General features: G+C 32.2%; 2 protein-coding genes across 3 annotated transcripts; one reads left to right on the top strand and one right to left on the bottom strand.

Moving 5' to 3' along the window:
- Window positions 1-5,576: 5,576 nt before the first annotated feature.
- LOC121230717 (protein trichome birefringence-like 38) lies at window positions 5,577-8,298 on the top strand. Its single transcript, XM_041116020.1, has 5 exons — window positions 5,577-5,987; window positions 6,529-6,706; window positions 6,809-6,984; window positions 7,064-7,222; window positions 7,314-8,298. The coding sequence occupies exons 1-5, from the start codon at window positions 5,818-5,820 to the stop codon at window positions 7,606-7,608; spliced, it is 978 nt and encodes a 325-aa protein (XP_040971954.1). The 5' UTR covers window positions 5,577-5,817; the 3' UTR covers window positions 7,609-8,298.
- Window positions 7,980-11,897, bottom strand: LOC107962091 (ubiquitin carboxyl-terminal hydrolase 24). Of its 2 annotated transcripts, none has more exons than XM_041116018.1 (6): window positions 11,461-11,897; window positions 10,448-11,128; window positions 10,131-10,321; window positions 9,426-9,673; window positions 8,870-9,015; window positions 7,980-8,702 (listed from the first exon to the last, which is right to left on the bottom strand). In XM_041116018.1, the coding sequence occupies exons 1-6, from the start codon at window positions 11,473-11,475 to the stop codon at window positions 8,514-8,516; spliced, it is 1,470 nt and encodes a 489-aa protein (XP_040971952.1). In that variant the 5' UTR covers window positions 11,476-11,897; the 3' UTR covers window positions 7,980-8,513. The 2 variants fall into 2 exon arrangements, with proteins under 2 accessions (XP_040971952.1, XP_040971953.1); XM_041116019.1 differs by having other exon boundaries at window positions 7,980-8,696.
- Window positions 11,898-12,351: the final 454 nt, after the last annotated feature.

Genomic DNA, 12,351 nt, shown 5'->3' with positions numbered 1-12,351 from the left:
GTAGGACCACAATTTTATATAACAAGCACATCTATAATACATTTTTCCTTTTCATATATTTCACATATCATCATTTGAATCATGCTCACATTTCATATCAGAATTTCATATATACATCCCATTTGCCTGAATCATATATGCCAAATCACATTTACAATTCTACCTTTCTCATATAATTCATTTGATCATAGATAACTTACTAGTATCTACATCTCGTTTTCACATAGATCATATATTTACTAATCATAATCATACTCGTTTTCATTGCATAAATTTTCATCTACTACATATTTAACATCATCAATCACATAGATTCCGTACATACCTGTACCATTACGTTCTTACCTATCACCTTTATCACTTTAATGCTCGAAGCACCAATTCATTCGATCATCAATGAACATTCAACGAACTCGCACACTTAGTGCCAGTTTATTATCCGGAGCTATAATTATATCGCACACTTAGTGCCATTACATTAAACCAAACTCATATCGATATCGCACACATAATGCCATTTACTCAGCCAATGTTGTTATAATCTTGCACACTCAGTGCCATTTTAATAACCGTAGCTATTTCATTTATCGCACACTTAATGCCTCAAATTCAGTTCATATTTTACATACTTTAACTTGACATTTATATTCTTTTACAACTTAATTCAGCATATATATAATGCACATACATTTCAATTTAATAACATTTAATTACTTATGAACTTACCTCATACGGATACGAACGGACCGGAACGACTATTCGATAATTTTCGACTTTCCCCGATCAAAATCCGATTTTCTCATTTCTTGATATAATTCAATGCAAATTCAAATTATTTAATCATATACTCAATCAAATTCATCTAAAAACACATAAATGGGCTAATTACACTTTTTCCACTGACATTTCATATTTTTCACAATTTAGTCCCTATTTCACAAAACACAAAATATTCAAAATTTGACCACACTCATGCTTGGCCGAATTTTCCTCTAGTCCTTATAAGCTCATATATACAATTTATTTCACATTTTAGTCCCTCAATTTCTCATTTTCACAAATTAGCCCAAAATATTCAAATTCATCAAAAATTCCAATACAAAATATATCTATCTATCATCAAGCTTTCATATTTCACCATTTATCATCACAAAGATCACAAAAGAAACAATGTAATCTCATGAAATCATCATCAAATTCTAAAATTTAAGCATGGGTTTTGTAAAACACGAAACAACAATCTCAAACACGTAAAAATTATCAAAAACCGAGCTTAAAACTTACCTAAATCAAGCCCCAAATGTACCTAACCCTTAAAACTCTTTTCTCCTATTCTTTCTTTGCATATTTGGCAGTAATGAAGCAATATGGCCATACTTTTGTATTTGTTTTATTTATTTAATCTATTATTATTCAATTTACCTAACCAACCTTTAAAACTTATTCTATTTACCAATTTTCCAAGCCATGAATTCCACTAACCCTTATAATGGTCTAATTACATTATAAAGACAAATTCAATTAAACATTCTCACATTTAACTATCAAATTTTTCTTTTTACGCGATTAGGCCTTTTTTACCGAATTAACCACTCAAACGGTAAAATTTCTTTGCGAAAATTTCACATATATCTAATATCATACCGTAGACTTTATTAAAATAATAAAATAAATATTTTAACTTTGGATTATGGTCTCGAAACCACTGTTCCGATTAACCCCAAAAACAGGTTGTTACATGAGCCTTACGTTTTTATTTTTTTGACCCCCTTTTCTTCCATTGAGGACAATCAAACTTGATATGTTCCGGCTTTTTACATTCATAGAATATGATGAGGTCCTTCTCCATGGTATATTTAATCTTGACTTCATCCTTCTTTTGGAATTTTCTTCTTTTATTGGATCTCATAAGCCTCTTGAATCTTCTTGCAAACATGGCCGTCTTTTGATCCTCACCCACATCATCACTAAAATTACCTTTTTCTATTGTGGACTTGAGGGAAATACCAACCTTCTTTTCAACTTTTTCTTCTCCATTATTCACTCATTTGAGCCTCATTTCATGAGTGAGAAAAGAACCAATTAGCTTATCTAATGAAAAAGTCTCCAATTTTTTACTTCCTCTATGGTTGTGACTTTGGCATCTCAAGACATTAGCAAGCTTCTAAGCATTTTACGTACTACTTCTTCATCAAGATTGGTCTTCCCATAGGACTTGACCTCATTGATGATGATAGTGAATCTATAGGACATAGTTTTGATGTCCTTCTCGAGCTTCATCATGAACGTCTCATAATTGAGGTTGAGAATTCCTACTTTTGATTTCTTGACTTGATTGGTACTCTCATGAGTGACCTCCAATTTGTCCTAAATTCCCTTGGCATTGGCATATAATGATACCCTACTATATTATTCTAGACCAAATGCACAAAAGAGAGTGTGCATGGCCTTGGCGTTGAGTTGTATACTTCTCCTATCTTCCTCGTTCCATTCTTTCTTACTCGTTGGAACTAAGATCTCTCCTTCTTGCTTTTGAGGTAATGATGGACCATCCATGATGATGTCCCATACGACAAGATCTTTAGCTTGTACGAGCATCATTCTAGTCTTCCAATAGGAATAATTGACATAATTGAAATAAGGAGGTTTATTAATGAATTAAGACTCACCAACAATAAAGAAGCTGGAAGTAGACGTCATCTTGTGTGGTTTGAATAGATGAAAGTTAAGCTACCTTAAGGATCTTCTCTTGATTGTTAGACCGTCTTTTAGAGGCTAGCTCTAATACTAATTGTTAGCTTGATTGATCAAACCGAAATCGCCAAAAGGAGGTAAATTGACTTTTAAAAATTTAGAAAAGTTAAAATATACATATATATATATATAGAACAAAGAACAAAAAATTTAGAGTGGTTCAACTCCAGTTGCCTACTACACTAACCTTAGCTTTCCACAACTAAGGATTTTCCCAAATTCACTAATTTGTACAACCTTTGAGGATAAAGTTTAACCTTACAAAGAATTACAAAGAAGCAAACAAAAAAAATAATCATTTCAAGATCATAATGTTTGCCAATTAAGCACAAATAGACAATAATACACTTGAGCTAAAGAAAAACAATAAAAGCTCACTAGTGTGTACAGAAAATTTGGAAGTATTGGGCACAAAGGTTGTTTGATTGATATTTTTGCTTGAATATGCTTTCTTGTTATTGTAGGATCTTTAGAAGCTGGTATTTATACTCCCTAAATGATTTCCAATCGTTGGGGTTGTTGTGGTAGTTAATAAAGTTGTTGGGATGTGAAAACCAGGACATTTAATACACCTGCAATACTGAGTATCGATATCAAATAAAAAGGTATCTATACTTTTTGTAATAAATGCTAAATTCAGTGATCGTTGGAGTTGAAATATCGATGCCAGGAAGATTTTATCGATACCATATAAAAGGTATCGATATCGAATCAATACTTAGCTAAATTTGTGAAAGCCAGAATGCCATTTTGGTATCGTTTGTTTCAAGGGGTATCATATTTTGAAAATATCGATACTTGGCATACCTTTTTGGCCTGGAACAATTCTGACTTGTTTGAAAAATAATTTGTCTAGTTGAAAAAGCCCATACTTAGAAGATTTGTTTAAACTAAATAAGAATTGTAAATTTTATCTCTTAGACTTCTTTTGAAAAATCATTTATCCAATTTTGTTTAATATTAAATTTTATTCAAAAGTCCTTTAATTTATTATATCAAAATATATTTTCAAATAAAGCTTGGTTTTAACACATACATTAGCCCTTATATATTTTCAATTACATGTGAAAAAACTATCTTATTTCTTTTTTTTTAATGTATAAAATCTCACTTTAGTGGAATTAGCATAAATATTTTTGAAAAAGCTATATTTATTTTCAGATATCACATGTAAATTAAATTAAAATTTATGACTATATTTTTAATATAAAATAATTAAATAAAATATATTATACATTTACAATCATGTGAAAAAAATTAAGTATTATTATAAAACATTTTATAATCCATAAGTATTAACAACATTAGTATATATTAATACTCATTTAAAATTTTTACTATCATAGTTTATTAATTTTAAATTTACAATAAATTTTTATATAATATTTTTAAATAATGAACTTTTGTTTCTCTTTCAATTTTTTAAATAATATATCATCATTATTTAAATTTTAATATACTATTAGAAATAATAAATATTAATTTAAGTTTATTTTAAATGTGAAATTTTTTTACTCTTAACTTATATTTATCATGGTACAAATGATTCTACAAATCAATTATTTATATTGTTTTGTTTTTATCTCAAATATTATATACTACATTTTAGGTATAATGACTTATTTGACCTTTTAATTTTATAAAAAAAAGAAGAAGCTATTTTAGCCCTCCATTAATATTTTAGCACCTTTTAGCCCTTAAACTTACGATATTTGTCTAATCACTCCAAAATAAATGTAAAAGTTAACATTTGTTAATTTTGTTGACGTAACATATACGTGGATTGTCATGTGGTCACATTAGCAATTAATTATCTTTTTAAAATTTTAAAAATTCAAAAAAAATCATAAAAATATTTTAAATTTCAATAGTATAAAAAAATATTTTTTTATTTCTTAAAATTAATTAATTGTTAATGTGACATCCACGTGGATGCCTAGGTTACAAACGTAAACTTTTCTATCCATTTTTGTGGTGATTTGACAAATAATATAAATTCAATGATTAAAAGAAGCAAAAAATTAAATACAAGGCTAAAATAATTTTTTATTGTAAAGTTTAAGGACCAAATAAGTTATTATATATACATTTTAAGTGATATATATGATTAAACCCTTACATTGCACGAGATAAAAAAACTAGTAACAATATACTAAAGTAAGGTATATATTGTGAAAATACTAACAAGTGGGATAACATTTATATCAGTAATGGAGTGAAGTCATGTTATGTGTTTTTGGGTTAGAGATTTATTGATGCAATTTTGGATGGGGATGAGATTTGAATGTCTTGGAGTGAATAGGATATGATTTGTTGCTAGTGATGATGTTGCACAAGGTGAAAAAGGAGATGGTTGATTAGTGTTAATATGGCAACATACATAATTTTCGTATTTGGATGTATTAGCTGCGTTTGAAGATCTAAGTAACTCAAAACTGATGAATGTCGGTGACTCTAAATCCAAGGTGATAGCATGTTAGGTCCCAGTTAATTTCAATGTTCCTTGTTAGCATATTATTGAGAAGATTATATATACGATTTTATGCAATGCTAAGATCTGAAATCTATTTTAAAATTGTAACTTCTATTTTTTTTTAATAATATTAAGCCCAGGAAAAAAGAATTATGGTTGGTTCTCTGGTAACTCTAGAGACAAACATACTGTTTTAAAAGGGATAATGTGTTGACTAAGTGAGTTGGTTTTCATGTGTTGCATGTGAAAAGTAGCTCATTTAGCCAATTCTAATTGATTACCTTCTCCCAAGTCCCATGCACAGTGTTATAAAAAAGTTTTACCTGGTTTTTTTCTTTTTTTTTTTTGGGGGGGTGGTGGAGGGGGGGAGGGGGGGGATAAATAGCACCCCACTAGCGTTGTCTCCTTTTTATTCTATGAAACTTGAGCCACATTCTTCTCTTTTCTCCCAACGTCCATTCACAGTCTCTAATGGTATCTATTCAAGCTATCAGCTTTGTCATCTTTTCATGTATATGTTTAGCCAATGCAAATGCAAATGGCAATAGTTTTCAGAGAAAAAAAGCAGCTTTGAGAGGAGAAAACAAGAGATGAATTGTAATATGTACCAAGGTAAGTGGGTGTACGATAACTCCTATCCTCTCTACAACTCAACAGACTGTCCCTTCATCCGCAAAGAATTCGATTGCCTCAAGTATGGCCGCCCCGATCACCTCTACCTTAAATATAGATGGCAGCCAACCAATTGTCACTTACCAAGGTACTTTGCTTCCTATCTATATATTATTTTTTTTCATGAAATATCGGTCTATATTTGTCATTTGCAGATTCTCTTTTGTTATTGTTATTAATGTTGTGAACTACAGTTTTGAAGAATAAGCTGCATATTCATTTTGTTGTTTACTGTGCTCTTTAATTTCTGCATTAATTTCACTAAAATCAATTAAATCAAATTGAATGTTTAGTATTTTGGAGGAGAAATTAACTCTCCAAAAAATACAGCCTGCTATGAGTTGTAAGATATGAAAGGTCAGATACTGATGGAAATGATTGAAAAGACAATTAGAATAAAGTACATATGAAAGCAGAGAAATAGTCAACAACTTTTGTCTAATCATGGCAAAGAAATATTTTGCTAATGGTTAATAGTAATACACATGAGGGGAACATGCATTTTGGGGGGGGGGGGACAGGAATATGTTACAAAAACATTTTATGTTGTTTCTGACATTTTATGTTGTTTTTAATTAATTCTATATATTAGTGTCCCTGTTTGGATTCCAACATCTTATGAATGACAGGTTTAATGGAGAGTATTTTCTGAAGAGATTCAAAGGAAAGAAGATCATGTTCATTGGGGATTCTCTAAGTCTCAACATATGGCAATCATTGATATGCATGCTTCATGCTGCAGTGCCAAATTCCAGAATAATCAAACAGGAGTTGAATAACAACACCATTTCGGCAGTCACATTCCAGGTATCTGTAATAAAAAAAGTTAAACATGAATTCAGTTCACGAGAGGTATGTAAAGGAACTGTGATTAGAAAAAGGTTTTCACGGGGTTGGTTAATTTGTTAGGATTACAAGATATCCGTGATGCTATTTCATTCACTGTACTTGGTGGATGTTGATGAGGAAAGAATTGGCAGAGTTTTGAAGTTGAATTCAATGAGGAATGGCGATCAATGGAAGAACAATGATGTTTTAGTTTTCAACACTTGGCTATGGTGGTACCGCAGAGGATTGAAGCAACAGTAATACAATAAGCTCTACATTACATTGATTAATGAGCTAAACATATATATAATGGCATATGTTGTTGTTGAACTGCAGATGGGATTATGTGAATGATGAAGGGAGGATTACGAAAGATATTGATCGTATGACTGCATTTCGGACAGCTTTAACAACATTGGCCAAATGGGTTGATTCAGATGTGGATACTAACAGAACTAAAGTTATATTTCAAGGAATCTCTCCATCACACTACAAGTGAGACCAGCTTTTGCTTTGAAAACTGTATCGGCTAAACCATATAATAATCTGTTCACTGACTCTATTTTCATATGAAACAATGTTTCAGTGGCACGGAATGGAATGAGCCAGGGGTGAGAAATTGCTTCAAGGAGATGGAACCATTCAATGGATCATCAGCTTATCCAGTTGGGTTGCCTGAGGCAGCATATGTGGTTAAAGATGTGATAAGTAAGATCAAGAAACCTGTTCATTTGTTGGATATTACAGCTTTATCTCAGCTAAGAAAAGACGCACACCCTAGCTCTTACAATGCCTTCAAGGGGATGGATTGCACCCATTGGTGTGTTGTTGGCCTTACTGATACTTGGAATCAACTTTTGTACGCAGCTCTCCTTAGTTAAACAAAGAAATTAGGGAAGAAATAGAAGCATATATAAACCCTAAACCTAGTATTCGAGAATTTATTCTACTAATTTATTATTGGAAATTATTAAAAAAATAAAACCTAATCATTCTCGTCTAAATTTATTATTCTACAAAACCTTGGCTATATTATCACTCCCTCCAATGACAACAATAAAGGTTATCAACAACGAAATTACAATAGAGGGCCTTGTTATATACATGTATACATAAGAATATAATAGTGTATGTCCTATTTATTGTATACATGCATATTTATTCTATATACCTAAAAGGGCAGTTGTCTTATAATGATAGTAATAACAACAGTAATAATAAAACTAAAACAAAAAATAATAACCACTAGTAGTTCAAGAACATTAGAAAAATTTTAAGTACTTTCTCACAGTTTGATTATCAATACATAAACCTATATATATGTATATATATGGGCTGCAGTTAACTTATCCATTTGAAGGTAAAGCGTGACTAACTGTTACAAGGGAAGGAAAAATCAAGGAGCCAATTCTGTAATGATGATATTAGCAAACAGGCGCCATAGTACTCGGGTGAATATCATGCGAACAAGGAGTAAAATAGCGACGACTTCTACGTTTGTTCGTAGAAAAGAACATATGCTTGGTCATGTAACACCTTGCTTGTCCCAATGGCTGTGACAGAGGCATCATCAAACGCAGCCATTGGCCGTTGGGGTATCGAGCATCAGCCTATAATGCACTTCTTCGTCAGCAATCAGATGGCCTATATGACATATCGAATGGACTAGAAAGAGCAAGTTAGCTAAGCAGCATTGACTAAAAAGCTGCTCCATAATTCACAATAAAAACTCGCAAATACAAAATAATCCAATACAAATGTATTTAAACAAGCTTATGAAGAGAAGTTATACCTCGGTGGATGAGGAAACAAGTAGTTCCCGACCCAATACCAGCTCAAGAGGGAAGTGTACAGGCTTATGCAGCTTGGTACTCCCCTGGCTACCATAGCTAAAACGCATCAGGTGCAAAATCATTATCTTCGAAAGTGTCTGTATCTTGACAGATTTTTTGGCAGTGACAACACCAGCCTGACACTAACAGCCATAAAAGCATAAGAACATCCAGTTTATCACTAATAACATCTAAACATTATCGAAAAGCTGATACATACAATACAAACACACACACCCAAAGTATAAGACCTATAAAGGTAGATATAGTGGCCAATAGCCAAAAGGAAACAATCAAAAGAAATAAATACCTTCCCAGCAGTCGATGCACGATAACCCTCAAGAAACTCTGGTGCCGAGAACAAGTGAAGTGCATCCTCAATAGTATGAACAGCTTCAGGATGGATATCAAGGTGCAGCAATAGAAATGGTTGAACAGTAGCAGAAGCTTTATTTCCTGCCACAAAAAGCAAATTATGACAAAGAAATGATTATAATGTTAATAAATGGTACTATGGTCAGATATCAGGGTTCAAAATCCACCCAATAAACACAAACTAACATCTGAATATGACAGGTGAAGACAACCAATTCAGAGTAAGTATCAACATTTCCACTTGGTTTACAGATCAAAATTTACAAGCATAAATTGCTGGTATTATCCAGTTGACTTCTCTACGTCCAGTGTTTTAGCTTGTTTTGAGCATGTTATTGGTGGCTACAGTTGTAAAGTAAAAAAGGAAGCAAAAAAAAAAAAAAAAAGGGTTGGCCAACCACATAAAAATATGTATTCATACAAATAACCCCATCAATTGGCTATTTTTCACATCATCCAATATACTTTGCAGCCATAGCAAATGTGCTTACCTATTGCCTTCACCACACTTCTTAACTGTCCTCCAAAAATATCACTCAACTCTGAAGGAAGGAAGCTTTGAGTTCTAGTGACTGCAGATTTGTTTTTTGGTCCAACTGTCTCCCATTCATCATCTTCTGCATACGAAACTAGTGATGATCTGACCCCATTTGAGCTACTGGACTGCCCTTGAAGCTTAACCAATTCATCATGCATTTGATCCATGATAAAACTTAAAAACTCCTGAGCATCTTCCTGCCTGAAAACGATGATAAATAAAAAAATCATCAAAATGTCGTTACATGTGAATATTGTACATAGTTATATCTGTTTATCATTCTGATTTCAAGCATATACAAACATTTCAAAGTTAAAACCAATCATCATATTTCTTTCAATAAAATGCTGATGAGGTAGCTGTAGCAAGTTCGCACTAAATTACTATACAATTGACACCAAATGCAAGGAGAAAGGGATTCCTAGGTAAGATAATTAAGCTCTAAAAAATTTTCAGCATTTCAGAAAGCGTTAAAAAGAAATCAAGAGGGCCAGGACAAGCATATATAATGTTTGATTTTGATCATGGATGGTGATGTTTCAATATCAGCTGGCCATGTTCTGTTATTTTAATAGAAATGGTCTATGCAAGGAACATCACTTGAGACTGGTAAAAAGAATAAATATTGAAATAAAACTGATGTAGAAAGCATACAAACCTTGGCCTACCAGATATGCTATTTGGCACATCAGGAGTAAAACTTTTAAGTACAGATTCAAACATGACAGGGCTGAAAGGTCTTCCAATCTCAAGAACTGCTGTATCCTTTTTCTTCAATTTAGAATCACTGGATGGGACATCGAAGTCAGATACAAACTCTGCAAACGAAGTTAATATTGGATAGCCAACCTATCAAATCAAAGTCAAATGAAAGTGACAGTTAGTATAAATATATTCACAGGTTCATATTTACTCACCTTGAGAAGATGATTTATTAGTACATAACTAAGTAAACAACATAAGCATACAACAAACCTTGGGTATATTACGAAGTTTAAGTTGCTGCAAGAGCTGGACAAAAGGAGAACATGACAATAGAGCCTGTAAAGTGGCATTCAGAAAACATAAATTTCCAGAGTTAATCAAGCCTCGTGGTACTAAGTTTTTAACAACTTTAATTGGATCCTTCTCTTCTTTTGCAATGTCTCCTCGAACAGAGCCTCCTAATGAAGTATCAACAGTCCCGTTCTGATCTCTATTCTCTATAATTTCGCTCTCAAGGACATGAAATTTTGAACTCTGAGAATCACTCAAGGGATTGAGTTCATTTATGGATAAGTGAACTGAAGTTACATCAATGCCTTTTGCATTCAGCTGTTTTACACCATTACTGAGGCTACAACTACTGCTGGAACTATTTGCACTTCCAGCTTCTTTTGGAGTTTGAAGCGTGTTCAAGGAATGATCTGTTGTTGTTTTTCTACTTTTTCCATCTTCTATTCGAGAAGTTGAGGATAAAAATTCAATTGACCCATTTGTGGAACTTGGCTTGTTGCTTAAATTACCATTGGCACTGCCCAAAGATCCTCCAGCTGCAACATTGAAAGAACCAATTTGCAATTCCTTAGTTGCTACAGGCTTTTCAGAATTCCCAGATGACTGCTTTGACAGCAATGACCTTGTTTCATCTTCAGTGAAGGACCCAAAAACGAATACCTGCTCAAAATCAGGGAAAACAATGGTTCCACAATTCTGATTAGAGACCCAAGCAGCATTACTAAAACAAATAAAGGCTTGTCTTAGAAAAGGGAAAAGACAAAACCTCTTATTCATCATTCATAATAATCCAATTTCAACCAAATCGTATTTTTCATGTACAGAACCTCAGCTAACAATCATCAATCCAAAAAAAACACAAATTCTAACAAAGAAAGAGGGCTAAACCCAATCCTGAAATTTAATATTGTGCACATTTAACAAAAATCCAGATGTAAAAGAAACACGAAAAAATTGAAATCATACAAGGCAGCGAAGGGAAGGGGAGAAACCTTAGAATCAGTCATGTTTTATACAAAGGAGAAGATTGAGAGTAAAGGAAAGGTATAGAGCAAAGATGAAAGCCTAGGGCTTGAGAAGACCCTGAATGAGCAAAGAATAAAGAGGGTGTGATTGAAGAAGACATGAAAGAGGAAGCAACTTCGAAGGGGAGATACAGAGAGAGCATTTATTGGAAGCACCCCCTCTCTGATCCTCTTCTACTCCACCAAAACTAAGCATCGACGGCTTCAGTATCCCACTCCCACGATGTCTTCTTAATCCTTTACTTGTTGGGAATCTTGTTGTTTTGGATTTCTAGGGTTAGGTTTTTATTTTATTTTATTTTAATGGCAGAGGGAGAAGGGGACTGCTTGTAATTGCGGATGGCGGTGCTGTTAGTGTTTTGGAAGGTCTACGACTTCTAGGTTTAAAAATATCCCACCTTTCGCCCTCAAGTGAATTTACTAAAATAAAATTACTACTTAAGTAATTGGATTAGTAATTTTGACATTTTATGAAAAATTATATACTTGCTAAAATATTATTGTTTAATTAACATCAATTTGATTAAATAATTATTTTATAAAATAAATTATATTATTTTAGATTTTTTTTTTACATTAAGAATAGAAAAATACCCAAGTAAGAAGATTTAAACTTAAATCGATATAATTTTTGTCATGTTTATCTTACCATTTCGACAAAAATCTTATTTAGTAATAGACATCTGCTACTGTATTTTTTTTTAACATTTCATTATCACAAATTTTGCTACCCAGTAAGAAATAAGAAATATTTAAAACTAAAAATAAATAAAATAATAGCTAAATCAAGATCATTTGTAGAGTTCAAATTTTTGTCCAATTGAGATAATAATCTTAAACATATTCCACATTTGGGAA

The sequence above is a fragment of the Gossypium hirsutum genome, chromosome A06 (assembly GCF_007990345.1).
Source record: "Gossypium hirsutum isolate 1008001.06 chromosome A06, Gossypium_hirsutum_v2.1, whole genome shotgun sequence".
Lineage (NCBI taxonomy): Eukaryota > Viridiplantae > Streptophyta > Magnoliopsida > Malvales > Malvaceae > Gossypium > Gossypium hirsutum.
Note: the sequence above shows the minus strand (reverse complement) of the source record. Positions and strands in the feature narration are given on the sequence as shown.